This window comes from Panthera pardus, unplaced genomic scaffold (assembly GCF_024362965.1).
Source record: "Panthera pardus isolate Hobbes unplaced genomic scaffold, ASM2436296v1 HiC_scaffold_6, whole genome shotgun sequence".
Lineage (NCBI taxonomy): Eukaryota > Metazoa > Chordata > Mammalia > Carnivora > Felidae > Panthera > Panthera pardus.
In genome coordinates this window covers 125,240,390-125,257,716 of record NW_026526991.1, presented here as the reverse complement: position 1 = coordinate 125,257,716, position 17,327 = coordinate 125,240,390, and the positions used below count along the sequence as shown (strand labels likewise).

The following is a 17,327-nucleotide window of genomic DNA, read 5'->3' as shown; positions in this document are numbered from 1 at the left end:
GTATGTGCCCACACAACTCAAGTCTACATCCCAACCAAGGGTGCCTGCATTGCACCTGCCTTGCTCACTTTCCTCAGTGTCGAGTGGAGCTCCCGGCACATGGTAAATATTCAATAAATGTATTTTGAGAAAGTGGATGAAATCTGTGGATCATAATACACTGTAGAGATTAAATACAGTCACATGTAAAGTCACTAACTAGCACAATGCTTGAACATTGAATAGAATACTAGAACATTGAATAGAATACTAGAACTAGAACACTGAATAGAACACTACAATATTAGCCTCGTCTCTCCCTTCTTTCCTTCCTTCCCTCTTCTGTGAATGGCTCATGCGTTAATCCATGCACTCAACAAATGCTCCAGGCTTCTCTAGGCACTGAAGATAGGCTAGTGAACCAAAGAGAGAAAAATCTCTGACCTCATGGAGGGCATTCTAATGAAGGAACGAGTGATTCACTTTGGGTCTTCAGGGAGTCTTGAGAATGTAGTTATTAAGAAGAGGTTGTGGCTCGAAGACAGACACGTTGGGAGGGGCGCGCAGAGCCTGGGGGGAGGACAGCCAATTCCAGCATCGCAGGGATGAGACACAAAATGACTCGGATGAGTGACGGCCACAAAACCGAGGAGTGGATACAGGAAACAACGAGCCAGGACGCCCCCTGGATCCGAGTGACCTAAGAGTAAGCAGTGGCCATGGTGATGACGGTTTCCAATCCGGGTAATGTGCCGTGTTGCCCTGGACTGGGAAGTTAGGAGGGGAAGCCGTTGGGGTTGGGGGGTTTCAGGGTGTGAGACGAGTTGTGTCTGCTTTTGGATATGATGCTCTGAAGAGACGGAAAGATGGAAAGAAATCGAGGTGAAAATGTTTAACTCTCAAAATTAACGATCTAGGGAGCGAGTGAAGACCAAACTCCCTTCGTATCTACTAGGAACCACTGTTCCATCCCCTGAATAACAGAAAGCATCATAGTCTCAGCACCTGCCAAGCTCCTTTCAGAGTCCTGCTACTTCACAGCGTAATCTGATAATTAACCTGCCTCTTCAGTTCCTGGAATGCAGAAAGGCCCTAAATAATATGTGTGAATTGAATTGCTTGATAGAAGCAAGATCTCACCCTCGAGGAAGGCGGAGAGAAAAGAAAAGTGCATTTGGAGTCTGAAAGGCCCCAGGAGGAAGTCTTGCCCCCTCTCTCCCTCCTCTCGTAGTCACGGGGCCATGAGCAAATTGTTAGCCCGCCTCTCAGACTCCTCAGCTGCAAAATGCACAATCAAACCCACCTTGCAAGAGGCTGAGAGAGCATCAAGTAAAATGCATGCAAAGTTCCCATCACCCAGCAGGCACAAAAATTAAAGCGCTGATGACATTATTGAGTATTATCTTTGTTCCCACGCCTTCTTGGCGTTGCCAGGTTTCTCACGTCTTGCTTTATCCACCTTCTCGCTTCTCACATTCCATGCAGGCGATCCTGCTAGCGGCTGTCCTCCTGGCGTGGCCTCCCGCCAGCCAGCTTTCCGAAAGCCCCCACGGGCCCTAAGCTCGTCTGCACATGGCTGGCTGGTCCGTCAGTTCAAATCGCCCCAACTCAACTGACATCACCACAGCTTGCAAATTCCAAAATCGCTGTGAGTGCTTTAGATTTGGTCATGTTTACGCCTGGTCTACAAGTTCTACGGCGGTGTCCTTCTTTATCCACGACCGGCACCATGTTTGAAGCAGCTTCACGGTCTGGCATTTGAACACACCGCTGAGAGAGGCTGGCGTGGCCCTCAGAAAACACATATGAAGTGAGAAAGCTACGTCTGCATACTGTTTACTTCCAAAAGGTGACTGGGAACGCGGGGTGCAGAGATAGCAGGATTACTTGTCACCCTTGAGAAAGGTGGTTCAGACAGAGGGCTCGCCCACACGCATGACTGGCCCACTGGCTGAGGCACTGCACGAGGCACACGTATCTCTGAATGAAGTTGATTCTCTCCTAAGTCTCACGCGTTCTACATGAACGATTAAAGTGTTTTTGTAATCTCCACTTTTCCACGCCCTACAGTCTGCCACTAACTATGGCAATTTCTAATAGGAAGGACATATTGGATATTGCATATCTGTGTGTGTGTGTGTGTGTGTGCATTCTATGCCAAATGCTACGGATGGATAGTTTGTGCCCTCATCTCCAATGCAACCCTATATGGAGACAGAGCCTTTGGGAGGTAATTAGGTTTAGATGAGGTGTTGATGGTGGAGCCCCCATTATGGGCTTAGTGCCCTTTTAAGAAGTGGAAGAGACCACAGTTTGTCTTGGCTTCGCCACATGACGACACAGCAAGAAGGCAGCTCTCTGCACAGGAGAAAGCAGGTCCTTATCAGACACTGAATCTGCTGGCACTTTGATCTCGGACTTCCTGCCTCCAGAACTGTGAGAAATGAACGCTTGTTGGTTAAGCCACACTGTCTACGGTATTTTGTTATAGCGCCTGAGCTAAAACAGCCAGAGAACATACCACGGTCCTGCCCGCGAATACAGATCATGGACGGGTTAGAAAGGAGAAGGGGTACCCTAGAAATGATGAGGAAGGCCAGAGTCCACCCCAGAGGAAGTCACCATACCCCGAGGAATTTGCTGTGGTCACCGACAGGGCACCCTGCCACACCACACCAGAGCCTTGCCCTCATTTTCCATGGTGAGTCAGTCAGCAAGCAGCACCACCTCATTGCCCTGGGATCAGCATTTTAGGTGGGAGTAGGGCCCACCCTCGCCTCCTCCCCTGGGGAGATGGCTTTTTTCTCATCCTAAAAATGCCAGGCGCACTCACAATGGTGACATTTGCTGAGCAATGGCTTGGATCAAGAGCTCTCATGGAGCAAGAATAAAGGAAACCCACAGCAGGGGAGCTATGCAGCAAAGGTCCTGCACCTTGACCTTGGCTGTGCCACTTGCCAGAGCTCTCTGAAATGAGGTCAACAAAATATTACCTAGCAGAGGCTTGTACAGAGAAGCTGGGATAAACCCTTAATTTGGTCCCAAACTATTTTTCTTAAATGCCGGGTAACCTCCAGTACCACACCCACAGCCTTCACCCACCCTCCCACTCCCCCCAGAAAAAGGGGGAAGGATTTCACCATTTTTCTCCAAACTATCCACTATAGACTTTTACGGTGGTTTTGCAGTGAATCCATCTGGTACTCAATGTGTCCTCTAAACACACAACAACAACCACAACAAAATTCCATGATGTTTCAATTGCTGCTTAATTAACCACAGTAAGACTGTCAGGCCTTTCCTCCCTTCATCTCCCTTTGGGGGTAAGCACTGTATTCTGCATTTACTAACACCGCAACGATGGCCCTTTACCTAGAAAGATTTGGGCGGCGGAATTCGACACTCCCTGGTGCCCTGGACCAGAAGGTTTTTGCTCTGTTTGCTCTGTAGACAGTTTTATCTCAGTCACTGGAAGACGAAATGCACTAATTCTTCTTGGAAAATAGGCCAAAAGGACCGGTGACATTTCCCAGACAAGTCCCCAGAATCCCGCAACGTGCCTCGCTGAACCAAAATGAACACATAAATCTATTTCCCCCAAACATTCTGTCATTTGAGTTATATAATTGCCTTTCATTAATCAGGTCGGAGCTTTAAAGCAACACCTAATTAATTCTATAATTGGCACAGATTATGCCTTTAATGACTTCCACTATAGCAGAAAAACCAATGATCTCTCAATTTGATTTTGAAACTATGGACGGACGCCGGGTTTCCTCTTTCACCCAGAACTTTCAGATCTTGTTAAAACTCGGGTGTGGTTTCACGGGGGTGGGGGGGGCACTGAGGGGAGCCCAGAGGGAAGGGTGGGAGGGAACTTTGCAAAAAAACCCTTCCCCGAGTGCGTTCGTGATGCCAGAGACCGGTGTTTGGCAGCTCTCTGGGGTCTGCAAGAAGTTTCCTAATGGGAAATCCGCGCATTTGGAGCAAAATCGGGCTTGCGCGAGTTCTTAACAACTTAGGGGTGCTCTAGGATCCTCGCGGGCGAACCGCACACAAGAAAGAGGAGGCCAGACTAGAAGTTGGGTAAAACTTAGAACCAACAGGGCGTGCGCGGCCCGAGGAGACTTGAGTCAATCTCGTCTAACGGTTTCCCGAACCGCTAGGAGCCCTCAACCTCGGCGGGCAGCAGGGCTCGGTGACTCACTGCCAGTGACTCAGCGACCCCACCCCTCTCGCCCCCCCCCCCCCCCCCCCCCCGCCCCTCGGGCTTTCCTCGGCCGCAGCCTCGAAGCTCGCGCCGTCCAAAGCCACACCGAGCCCGTTAGGTCCCTGAACCTAAGGAACCCCCACGACAAGAGGCTGGAAAGATTCGTGGGCCAAAGCGGGCGGTGCGCCCAGCCTGCTCGCGACCCCAGCTCCGTGTCCTGGGCTGTGCGCGCCCCCAACTCCCGCTCCAATCTCAGGCGTTCTTTGTTCCTTTCTCCACGCCTTCCAAGCCTCGGGATCCCCCCCCTCTTCCTGCCCCTTTGCCCGCGGGTCTCCCCACCCACCAGCCCCGAGCAGAACACTGGCCTGCAGCGGAGCGCCCCTCCCACCCGCCCGCCTCCTCCCAGGCCTCTTTGGCCCAGTGCCTGGGGACCCCTCGGGTCCGGTCCCGGGCAGGGTTCCCTACCACCGCGCGACCCCGCCTTTTTCAGCACCCACTGGGAGCAGAGCTCAGGCCAACATCAGGAAAGCCCCCGAAAGTCCCAGCCCACCCAAAAAGTAACGGGAAGGTGCCCAGTCCCGGGCTGCAGAGGGGCGGAGAGGAAGGCTCGAGGGCGCCCCCGCCCCAACCCCCGCCCACCCTTCCCGCATCTCGTCGGGTCCCCATTGGCTGGCGCTCTCCGCGGCTGGGATGGCAGTGGGAGGGGACCCTCTTTCCCAACCGGGTTATAAAAACTGCGCCCTCGGCCCGGCCCGGTCCTCTGCCACTCTCGCTCCGGGATCCCCCGCGCCAGAGACGCAGCAGCGCTCCCACCGCCCACACCCACCGCGCCCTCGCTCGCCTGTCCTCCCCGAGCCAGTCCGCGCCGCCGCAGCCGCCCAGCCCACCGCCACCGTCTCAGCCATGTCCACCAGGTCTGTGTCCTCGTCCTCCTACCGCAGGATGTTCGGCGGCCCCGGCACCGGGAGCCGGCCGAGCTCCAGCCGGAGCTACGTGACCACGTCCACCCGCACCTACAGCCTGGGCAGCGCGTTGCGCCCCAGCACCAGCCGCAGCCTGTACGCCTCGTCCCCGGGCGGCCCGTACGCCACGCGCACCTCGGCGGTGCGCCTGCGGAGCAGTGTGCCCGGTGTGCGTCTGCTGCAGGACTCGGTGGACTTCTCGCTGGCCGATGCCATCAACACCGAGTTCAAGAACACCCGCACCAACGAGAAGGTGGAGCTGCAGGAGCTGAACGACCGCTTCGCCAACTACATCGACAAGGTGCGCTTCCTAGAGCAGCAGAACAAGATCCTGCTGGCCGAGCTCGAGCAGCTCAAGGGCCAGGGCAAGTCGCGCCTGGGGGACCTCTACGAGGAGGAGATGCGGGAGCTGCGCCGGCAGGTGGACCAGCTCACCAACGACAAGGCCCGCGTCGAGGTGGAGCGCGACAACCTGGCCGAGGACATCATGCGGCTCCGGGAGAAGTAAGGCGGCGCCCACCTCGGGGCTGCGGGAGGGAGGGAGGGGGGTTCGGGGCCCCCGCGAGAAGCCGCCACGCCCTTGGGGATGTGGCTGGGGCGGTGGCTGTCTGGGGGACAGCGGGTGAGCGGGGCGGTGGCTTCGGCGGCGCAGCCCCGCCCTGCACCCAGACCTTGCAGTTCGCATTTCCTCTCCCCTCCCCCCCCCCCCACTCATTGCCCAAGAACACCCCGCTTCAGGTTACAGATTTCTTAAAACTACCACTTTGTAGCCGAAGGCCCTTAAAAGCAACGAGCGCGATCTCCCCCAAACTTTGAGAAAGTTTCCTGGCCCCTTCTGGCGTGCAGCCATCATGGAGCGGGAGAAGGAAAGAGGGGAGGGGTGTGGAGGCAGCGAGACAAAGGGATTGCAGAGGTTCCTCGGAGGCGGGGTGGGGGCGTTCGCCGTGCAGGCTGGCGTGGCGGCCGTGATTGCTTTTGCACACTGCGGGCCGAGGTCCCGCCAAAACTTGCGGAGGGCGGCAGTCCTAAAAGCCGCAGTCGCCGGCTGCCCGCAGAGGTGGCGCAGCGGATCTCGTCTCGCGGCGCCGCGACGTGGTGGTTGGGTGTGGCCGCCCCACCCCTGGCGGGGTCCCAGTTCCCTTTTGGTTAATGCGCGACTGTTTCAGGTTGCAGGAGGAGATGCTTCAGAGAGAGGAAGCCGAGAGCACCCTGCAATCTTTCAGACAGGTTTGTAGATTCTGTTCCCACTTGCACAGCCACCGGACCCCGCCCCATCAACCCACGGGCAGTTCTCAAAAGTTACTCAACCCAAGTCTAGAGAGCGCAAAACTTCACTTCTGTGCGCAAAGCCCCCTAGCGGCAGAAAGACCGCAGATCGGAAATTGTCCGAATGAAAACCCTTGAATGGGGTGAAGCCTTTCCTTAAGACATAAAGAAAGTCTTTGATTTTTTACTTTGTTTCGACGTTTTTTTTCAAAAAAATTTTTTTTCCGTTTTGTTTTTGAAACACATTGGCATTCAGATTCTGAAGTTACAGTTTGATGTAGATAAAGGCTTGCTAAAGTCAAGCTGGCTAACTTTTACAAGGCCACCAGAAAGCACAGTTATGCCCTGTACTTTAAAATGTAAATGTACAGGGGGACAAGAAACTTAGTTTCACTGGATGGAAGCCAGCAAGTGTCTTTTCTTCTCTGCAAGTTCCATGGCGGCTTTAAAGTTATATGGAACTATCCCCAGGCACAACTATTTTGTGATCTAATAAGGGTGAAAAGGAGCCATCTGTCCTCTGGGCTGAAAGGTATTAATGGTTTCTACGGGCTTCACTATGGAATGTAGATACAGACATTCTGGCAAGTGTGGTGGCTCAGGACAGAAATAATAGGAGTCTTTGTGTTCCCAGAGAAGCTTTGCAACAGGCTGCATTCTTATTGAATATGTAATGATGTAAGCACAGTCCTAGTCGGACACAAGTATTTGCTAACATCCGTTATCTAATCTCTGGCCCAGACTTGTGAAGTATATTCTTAAAGCTACAATCATAATTCACATTTTGAAAGGCCTTTCTTGATTTGGTTTCTTAAATTCTTTAGCACATCCTCCACAAGAACCTAAGGCTGAAGAACGGATTTTCAGTAAAGGGCTTTTTGCTCCAAAGTTAGATAGACTTAAAGGATTTTTAGCTTGAAATTAGAATTCAAAAGCAGGAAGAGCTGCCAGCATAGTTTTCTTCCCCTGAACACTTACTGGCATGGCTATAAAAGCTCTCCGAGGAATAGTCTAGAATAACATTTTGAAGCAGAAATACACTTACCAGATTAAGTTAAACACTGCAGTGTGTGCTTCATTTTAGTAACCGAGCATTTATGATCATCGTATCTATAACATTTTCTGCAGAGCAGTGAGTTAATATGAAACAATATTATTATGAAAGATCTCCTGTTTAGGGATTAGGTAAAATCCCTCATAGTCTCATCAATGAAGTAGAATGTCCCCCGTTGAACTTTTTTATAGAGGTCAGTAAATTATCTTTTGCATCTCTTTTAGGGCTTAACAAGCAAAAATGAATTTTGCCCAAGCCTGTTTTTTGTTGTCACTCATTCCTCATTCACGTTTCCATGAAGGTGATAGAGGGGTCTTTGAAGACTAATGCTATCAACCGTATACTGAGTACAGTTGCTCACAAAATAAGAGGTGTAAAGATTCTCGTGACGTTTCCTCGAGGGGACATAAAATCTTTGGGACGTAGCAGGTTACAAATGGTGGAAACAGAAGAGAGCCAGAGCGGCAAGAATTTTTCACATAGTTGCATTACATGCATTTTGAGCAGTCATTCTGAAACAAACCTAGTAACAGAATTTACACCGTGCTCAACGGAAGGGACGGACACACCCTTGTAGGATGTGCTACGAGAGGAAGCAGAGAAAATACAGTCCAGAATTTACATTTCGTTTCCTTACGTGCCTGAACTGAATCTTTGCCAGTGTACGTCTTGAGTTGGAGTATAAATCTAGCCTGTACTCTGAATGCCAGATGACTACACACTGACTTTGAATTCTAAGGATAAGTTTCAGAAGTTTGAGTAGAGGAAAAAAAGAGAGCTCATGGATACACTGACACTTTCAAAGCACAAATTTCTGTTCTGCGTACTCTCAGGTATAAATGAAGTGAGATCTGGCCAACCCTATGATCGTCACGTTATCTCGCGACATGATAAAAAAAGAGATCTTAAAAATGCTGTCATGTGGATTTTAATGACCGATGAAGTACGGTTTGCCCTGTGCAGTTGAGCATTTATCTGCATCCAAATTGCTTATCGGCCACCTAGAACACAACACAGTGGGTCACAATTCAAATTAGTTAACGAAGCAAAGAAAGAGTATGTTATAGTACTGGGTGACTCACGGACCTAATGCAAAAGTCATAACATCTGTCAACAATCTCTTCACAGTGAAGAGACTAAGCTCATGTGATTAATTTACAATGAATCCATGAGACAGGCCTTGGGCTTCAGCAGCCCCCCAATGCCCGTCTCTTCTCTTTTCCAACCAGGATGTTGACAACGCTTCTTTGGCACGTCTTGACCTTGAGCGCAAAGTGGAATCCTTGCAGGAAGAGATTGCCTTTTTGAAGAAACTACACGATGAGGCAAGTGGAGCCCCTTTTTGTGGGTGAATGTGGGGGAAGTTGTCCCCAAATGTGGCTTGACCGACCTCCTGTCTGTTCTTTCTTCAGGAAATCCAGGAGCTACAGGCTCAGATCCAGGACCAGCACGTCCAAATCGACGTGGATGTTTCCAAGCCTGACCTCACCGCTGCCCTGCGGGATGTACGCCAGCAATATGAAAGCGTGGCTGCCAAGAACCTTCAGGAGGCCGAAGAATGGTACAAGTCCAAGGTAGGACGCTAGTCCGTGTGGCTAGAACAAAAGAAGAGCGTTTTGCTCTGAAAATGCTTGCACCCGTCTGTGATTCCTATACATACCCGTTAGCTCCAGTCAGAAAGCTGGCTTGAACGTCTTCAAACTTCTTGAACTTCTTGTTCAAGTTTAATTTGTTGCTGCAGCCTCCCCATCACTCACGCCTTCTCTTTTCCACCCCTCCTTCTTAACCCTACATCAAAGTAACTCCCAGCACCATGCCCTCGACCTCCACCCTTGAACGAGGGCAGTAGATCACGTCTCTACTTGAACATATCAGTGTCGGCATTCCATCGCTCCCCCTCTGCTTTTCAGAACAGGAATGCAGACGTATTCTGAGAGACAAGGAGATTTGAAGTTAAAAATACGGAGCGTGGTTTGGATTATGTGTCGTTTATTTGTTTGGTCACCATCTTTAAGATCTGCCGGTTTTCTGGGGAAGGTAGAATCTTAGAGGATTGGAAACCAAGTCGCTTGGGGGGGGTCTACATTTTTGATTTGTTTTTTGACAGTTTGCTGACCTCTCTGAGGCTGCTAACCGGAACAATGATGCCCTGCGCCAGGCGAAGCAGGAATCAAATGAGTACCGGAGACAGGTCCAGTCCCTCACCTGCGAAGTGGACGCCCTCAAAGGGACTGTGAGTATCAGACCCCCGTAAAAGAGGGAACATAACCAGTCTGCACCATCCACATGGACCGAGCTAATGGCGATATCTGAACAAAACTTCAAATGAAGAAAAAGTGATTTTTTAGTCCAAAGACCATGAGTTGTCAGGATGGGTTCAAAAAAGCACTTTGGGGTCTGAAGATTTGAGCTTACACGGGCCTTATTGTTCTAATACTTGAGCCTTTCTTCCTCCCTGCAGAACGAGTCTCTGGAACGCCAGATGCGTGAAATGGAAGAGAACTTTGCCGTCGAAGCTGCTAACTACCAAGACACTATTGGCCGCCTGCAGGATGAGATTCAGAACATGAAGGAGGAAATGGCTCGTCACCTTCGCGAATACCAAGACCTGCTGAATGTTAAGATGGCTCTTGACATTGAGATCGCCACCTACAGGAAGCTGCTGGAAGGCGAGGAGAGCAGGTATGGCACGAGGGCTTGTGTGCCTGAATTAATAGCCACCGTGTATTAGGTATTCTGTCACTCATTTGACATTCCTCACCTCATTTCATCTTGGGAACATATCTTCAAGGTAGCTACTGACCACTTTTTATAGATACGGAACCTTCGGTCAGGAGGTTTAGTAACTTGCCCAAGTTAGAGTTAGTCAGGGGCAGAGCTGGGATTTGAACTCTTAACTCTCTGAGCGCCAACCCTTTTCCCACTCTGTGAGCCTCCAGTTCACACCCCTGTGGAGAAGATACTTGGGGTAAAAGATTGTAAATGTACTAATGAGACCACTCATAGGTAAAATATGTTTGAAGCAAATCCCTCACGCCATGAACTACAGGAATACATTGTCTCCTTTGATGAAAACAAGAAGTGAATGAATTCGTGCCTTATTGTTTGAGCTGTTTTCCAAAAATTTTACTGTTTTTATCTTTTTATAGGATCGCTCTGCCTCTTCCCAACTTTTCTTCCCTGAACCTGAGGGGTAAGCATGTGATTGCCCTTTTTTGAAAAATTTTAGCAGCTTTGTAACCAGTCTGTTCATGATAAAGCACTCATTTGTTAAATGATACTTGGAAATGCCATACAAATTAAAATCCTGTAAAATATCCATGGTTTTTCAATCCAAGTACTGGCTTACAGTCTGTGCTTCCAGTTAAATTTAAACTACATTGACTTCTTCCTTTGGGGTGTAACTGAAATAGTCCATCTTGATGCTGGGCTTTCAAACGGGTATTCAGTCTCTAGAATTCTTTTGGGAGCAGCACTTTGAGCAATTATGAACCACAGTCATAATTCTTTGGCCAGTTACTTGTTTTTTTCAAATGTCCTTTTTCCTCATTTGGGGTTTTTTTCTTTATTCAGAAACCAATCTGGATTCACTTCCTCTGGTTGACACTCACTCAAAAAGAACACTTCTGATTAAAACGGTCGAAACCAGAGATGGACAGGTTGGTATCTTTCACTCAAAATCGGCATCATCTCAGGCCGGCATTGATAGCCTTGTGAATCACTAAGTCTGTATCTCAGATACACCTGGTTAATTGGGGGGGGGGGGGGGGTTCCGTTTCACCCGTGACCCCTCAAAAGAGAATAGGCCTCTTCTCCTGGCATGACCCCCAGCCAACTAATTATTTGGTTCCTCAATGTGGAGGTGAGATCGCAATCTACCTATAGTCCAAAATAAAGGATTTCTTTCTATGGTCCTTAATTTAAAATGGGAGCACAGCCTCTTTCCATTACTTTCTAGACTCGTTTCATGAGCTCCTTCCTTAGAACCTCAATCCCAGGAATGTTTTGATACCGGACATATGGCCTTCCCTACTGACTGTGCCTCCTCAATGCTCCTGTGTCCTTTGACGTAGTGCAGGGACATGCCCTACGATCACTCCGTTTCTTGTTCGTTCCCTATGCCACGAAAGAAATGGCCGAAATCTATTGTAACCTTCGTGGAATCTTCCCTTGCCCATAAACTTCAAGTGTACGTTCTGTACAATTAGAATGCCTTCATTGCTTTTAAACTTTGCTACATAGGATGATCACAGCATCCTTCAGAAACATAGTTCAGTTTTCTTTTCTTAAACGCTAACATTCCATCGGATACTTAATCTGCTTGTAGGTGAAGAGCGGCTTACGTACGCATCTGTCCCTTCTAGCTGGGACCCTTCTTGTGTATAATCAACATGACCTGCCTGTTTTCACAATAAATTCTGTTTCGTAGGGATTTTTCTTTGTCGTGCTCAATGGGGTAACTGAATCTTTAGCATGTAGTACCGTATTTGATTTGAATTTGAATTTTTTTGCAGGTTATCAATGAAACTTCTCAGCATCACGATGACCTTGAGTGAAGATTGCACAGACTCGGTGCAGCAATATATTACCAGCAAGAATAAAAAAAAAAAAAAAGAAATCCATATCTTAAAGAAACAGCTTTCAAGTGCCTTTCTGCAGTTTTTCAGGAGCGCAAGATAGATTTGGAATAGGAATAACCTTTAGTTCTTAAGAACCAACACTCTTAAAAGATTTAGAGAAAAGTTTACAAACATAATCTAGTTTACAAAGAAAACTTGTGCTAGGATACTTTTTAAAAAGTATTTTTGAATACCATTAAAACTGCTTTTTTCCAACAAGTGTCTGACCAACTTGTTTCTGCTTCAATAAATCTTTGGAAAACTCTTTGGCTGTGTTACTTATTTGATAATATCCCCACAGTTCTCCAAAGTTTACGAGGATATATGTGTTAGTCAAATACTTTTTAGTCCTACTGGTTCATTTGTCACAAAAATCTAAGCTAACTTGATAAATCCAACTTATCTATGCTTGAGGTATAGTTCTTAACTGGGTCATTTACAGGTAGACTTCACTTCTTTTCAGTTACATTATTTGAACTTAACAAATAGACGATCTATCATAAAATAATTTGTACAAAAATGACAGGTCTTTTCACAAGATGAGTTCAGCAGGGTCCATGGCCAGGTGTGATTTCATTCTAGCAAACAGACTTTCTAAACCCAAAGACTTAGGCTGAATGAAAACTTCTGGGGGAATGCAGCATATGGGAAGCTCGGACTCCCCCACGGGAGTTAGAATATATGGCAATGGCAGTGCATCGGGTGCATCTTTGTTAGCAAGAGGCAGGAAGGGACAGGTCCGTCAAGTTTCAGCGAATGACACTTGCATTTCTGTGTCTAACTATATATATATATGATCTCTATAAGTGTACTTTTTAAATGTTGGTTTATTTTTGAGAGAGCGTGAGTTGGGAAGGGGCAGAGAGAGGGAGACGCAGAATTCAAAGCAGGCTCCAGGGTCTGAGCTGTCAGCACAAGAGCCTGACGCGAGACTAGAACTCACAAACCGCGAGATCGTGACCTGGGCTGAAGTCGGACACTTGACCGACTGAGCCATCCAGGCACCTCTATCTATATTTTTAAAGACTTTGGTGTTTGCAGACAGAAAATAAGGGAAAATCCCTACCTTCTGGCTGAGGGGTTTAATACTTGTGAATCACAAGGTAAAGTGATGCTAACTAAGTGTAATGAGCTTGCAAAACCTGGAACAGTGAGAATAAATGGTACAGTCGGGAGAAGCTTCAGGACCCAGAGGATGGATAGAGGGATAGAGTTGAGATAAAACAGGAGACAGAGGGTTGGGGCACCTGGGTGGCTCACTCGGTTAAGCATCCAACTCTTGATTTCGGCTCAGGTCGTGATCTCATGTTTGTGGGATCAAGCCCCGTGTGGGGCTCTGCACTGACAGCACGGAGCCCGCTTGGGATTCTCTCACTTCCTCCCTCTCTTCCCCTCCCCTGTCCACACTCTCTCTTTCTTAAAATAAATAAACTTAAATTGGGGGCGGGGAGGCACCTGGGTGGCTCTGTCAGTTGAGCGTCCGACTTCGGCTCAGGTCATAATCTCATGGTTTGTGAGTTCAAGCCCCACATCGGGCTCACTACTGTCAGCGCAGAGCCCGCTTTGGATCCTCTGTCTCCCTCTCTGCCCCTCCCCCACTGGCACTCTCTCAAAAATAAATAAAACATCACAAAAAAAATTTGTTTAATGGGGGACAGAGGGTATTGCCTGGAGGCAAAGGAGTCGTAATGGTTGGTAGTGTGTGTGTTCTGGGGGGAACTCCTTTGGGTAAAACCCTGTACTTCTCGACCTCCCGGATTTCCTCTATAATATGATCCCCTCTCCTCCAGGAATCATGTGGCGGGCGTTGGCTGTAACGTTCAGGCATTCGCCTCTACCTCTCTTGAGTTGCCAAGGGGAATAGTAGGTAGTGCGTGCAAAGCCCGCCTCAGTGCCAGACATTGTGTGCTGAGTAACACTGGCTGCGATTGACATCGCTTTTGTTGTGGGGGCCGCGCACAAGTAAAGAAAGGCTTGGCTGGGGAGATGACCCCCAGCTGGGGTGACTCTATATCCCAGTTTGCCCCATGGTCTTGTTGTTTAAACATTATTTATGAAGACTGCCCTATTCAGACTCCTAACTGTATTCATTCAGTAAATCTTTTTTTTTTTAATTTTTTTTAACGTTTATTTACTTTTGAGACAGAGAGAGACAGAGCATGAACGGGGGAGGGTCAGAAAGAGAGGGAGACACAGAATCCGAAGCAGGCTCCAGGCTCTGAGCTGTCAGCACAGAGCCCGACACGGGGCTCGAACCCACGGACCGCGAGATCATGACCTGAGCCGAAGTCGGACGCTTAACCGACTGAGCTACCCAGGCGCCCCTCATTCAGTAAATCTTACAGAAAAGGGTGTTTACCCTGAGAATCCTTGAGCGTGCCTGCCCCTCCCCCAACCCCCATATATGCACAACTGGTGTGTTGAACGGTGCAATCCGCGTTAACACAGCAAACATCCAAGACTTCGGGCCCTGAGAGGCTTTTGCTATTGGACTCTTGGTTTTGTTTTCTGTCCGTTAGCCATTCCCACCACCATGCCCCCAGCCTCCTAACCCTATTTTTCATGCCTCCTCTGTCATTTCTCCTCCACCTCTGGCTCAGGAGGGTCATCCAGGGAAGACATAAGCCCCATGTTGGTCTTCTTCAAACATGTGACCTTTTATTATTATTTAAAAAAAAAAGTCAAGCTACGGTTTTTGTCCCGGGGAGGAAAGGAAGCAGGGTAACAGGGAGTTCTGCCCCTCTCCTTTGAGACTCATGGGCTCCCCAGCCTTCAAAATCCCTTCCAGTTCTTTTTCACATCACCTCCCCAAAATGGCAAAGATGAGCCAGCGTCCCTTATCTGGGACTGTCAGAAATTAGCCTCTAATGAAAAGCCTCGTAGGGGCCCACCTCATAGGAATTCAAATCTATTTAAGCCTTTTTTCTTTTTATTTTTAATTATACTTCTAGCATTTTCTTATCTTCCACTTTGAAAAACTAATAAAAAGAAACTATGTTCTCACCACCTATGGTGAAACAAAGATTAATGCTCGGTTCTTTTATATTTAACATTAATCCGAGATTAATGGAGATAAAAAAAAAAAGGAGGGGGCAGGGTGAAGGAACAGTGACATGAAGTGAGGGCTGGGAAATTTACCCGGGAGGGGGGGTGCTGGGAACCCCACAGAAATCAGGTGATAACTGAGTCCTGCTAAGTTGTCTCACAGTCGTGACGGATGGAAGAGACGGCGGGGAATGAGAAAAACGTTTGATTTAGTCGCAAGGCGCCTAAAGGAGGATACAGCTTCCGGGGACGAGCCTCTGACAAAGCACTGGGACCAGGAAACCTCACTGGGCTGTGGTGACCCGTGAGTGTTGCCTGATGATGGGGGAAGGGACGGCATGGAGAACACCGGCTTCCCCTCCTGTTTTCCCAAAGAAAGCGAGGAAAAAAACAAACACTATGCCTGCAAGAGGGCTTTCTCTGCAGGCTGCCAGGCTTCAGCTGAAAAGAAAAGGGTCTGTTTTCAGCTGTGATGGCTGCCATAACAAAATGCTACAGACTGGAGGGGGCGGGCCTTAAACCACTGACATCCATCGTCTCCCAGTTCTGGAGGCTGGAGCTCCAGGATCAAGGTGTTGGCAAGGTTGGTTTATTCCGAGGTGGCTCTCCTTAACTAATCTCTTCTTACAAGGAGACAAGTCACATTGGATTAGGGACCGCCCATATGACCACATGTTACCTTCATTACTTCTTTAAAGACCCCATCTCCAAATACGGTCACATGCTAAGGTACCACCATGCTGGGGGTTCGAACTTCAACATATGACTATGGAACTGTGGGGGAGGGGAGCCTCCCGGGGAGGGGACACAATTCAGCCCATAACAGGGTCCCAGTTAAACATTTGGAGAACATTCTCCTCGTCTGTCTTCAAAATAAAGCCTGTGAGAGAGATTTTCAAAAGGCCCTAAGTTTCCTAAGTCACCGATGGCTAACACACTGATGACAGATTTGTGGCCGTCTGGGACTATTCAACTTCTTCACCTTTTCAACTCCCCTCTCTAGGAGGAGAGCGGTGTGAGGCAAATCCTTCGGAGACTTTCTACAAACAGCTATCGTGTAAGGCAAGCACTTCTTTAAGGGCACTGTAGGAAGTGAATAGGGAACTGTGGAAAGCCACAGCTGCGGAAGAGGCAACAGAACCATTTAGTAGGCTTTCCTCGGAAGATTTTCCACAGTCCCAGACCAGTATAAAGCTACATTCTCTTGGAAAGTTCAACTCTCCTGGGTGTATCGGGCACTGTGTTGGGCACTGGCTGTACCACCACAAAGTCAGCCTCTTTACCGAGTTCATACATAGCCTATCAGTGCAGCGAAGAAGAACCGTGCTATTGACTGAAGACCGGTGTGCCCCCAAATTGCATATGTTGAGATTCTAAACCCCAGTGTGGTGGCATTAGGAGGTGGGGCCTGGGGGAGGCAATCAATTAATTAATTAATTTGGGGAGGTAATTCACGAGGTAGAGCCCTCATGAATAGGATGAGTGCCCTTGAGAAAAGACACCAGAGGACATGCTTTCCCTCTCCTCTGCTTTCTGCTCTGTGAGGTACTGTGTGAGGTTGCTTTCTGCAAACCAGGAAGAAGGCTCTCACCAGACACTGGATCTGCTGGCACCTTGATCTTGGACTTCCCAACCTCCAGAACAGTGAGAAGTGCATTTCTGCACTTCTGTTCAATTTAGTTCTCTTCAGCTGGAGTCAACATGGAGAAGGGGCAAGTTCTGTCCTCGGAGTGCAGACTGGGGATCCTAATCCTGATACTGGTCATAGCGCAGTGTGGGCCTTGTCTCTCCAGCATATGAAAAATCTCCGGTCTTCTCCTTTACCTTCTTGGTTATATGAATTTTAGTTATAGATATTTTTTCGTCCTTGTCTGCTAATGTCAAGACATGAGTCACATGTGAATCACATGTGACTTTGTTCATATTGTTTGTTTTCTCTTTTGGTTTGTGATTATTTGGTGCTGTCCTTAGGATGCCTCATAATTTTTTAACTGGATGCTGAAAATCTTTAAATGAATACTCGTTCAGGCTCTGGACAGCATGCGCATCCTCTAAAGAGGAAGAAAAGTTTTCTTTGTACAGACAGAGTATCAGTGGATCACCTTGATCCTGGGAAGGGTTAATCTTAGCCTTTGTGAGGGCTGGTGTATTTTAACTCCATTATGTTAATACTGTTGCTTACCTCTCAAGTG

General features: G+C 48.4%; 1 protein-coding gene across 1 annotated transcript; it reads left to right on the top strand.

Moving 5' to 3' along the window:
• Positions 1–4,931: 4,931 nt before the first annotated feature.
• On the top strand, positions 4,932–12,355 carry VIM (vimentin). The gene is made up of 9 exons (XM_019460658.2): positions 4,932–5,655; positions 6,318–6,378; positions 8,701–8,796; positions 8,884–9,045; positions 9,579–9,704; positions 9,933–10,153; positions 10,621–10,664; positions 11,045–11,130; positions 11,986–12,355. The coding sequence occupies exons 1-9, from the start codon at positions 5,093–5,095 to the stop codon at positions 12,025–12,027; spliced, it is 1,401 nt and encodes a 466-aa protein (XP_019316203.1). The 5' UTR covers positions 4,932–5,092; the 3' UTR covers positions 12,028–12,355.
• The last annotated feature ends 4,972 nt before the right edge of the window (positions 12,356–17,327 follow it).

What these genes read in the sequence shown, in the direction of transcription:
- VIM (XM_019460658.2), top strand. Translation starts at nt 5,093, where the DNA reads ATGTCCACCAGGTCTGTGTCCTCGTCCTCCTACCGCAGGATGTTCGGC. An exon ending in TGAAGAAACTACACGATGAG is followed by an intron (nt 8,797 to 8,883) that starts GCAAGTGGAGCC and finishes TTCTTTCTTCAG; the next exon opens with GAAATCCAGGAGCTACAGGC. An exon ending in TCGAAACCAGAGATGGACAG is followed by an intron (nt 11,131 to 11,985) that starts GTTGGTATCTTT and finishes ATTTTTTTGCAG; the next exon opens with GTTATCAATGAAACTTCTCA.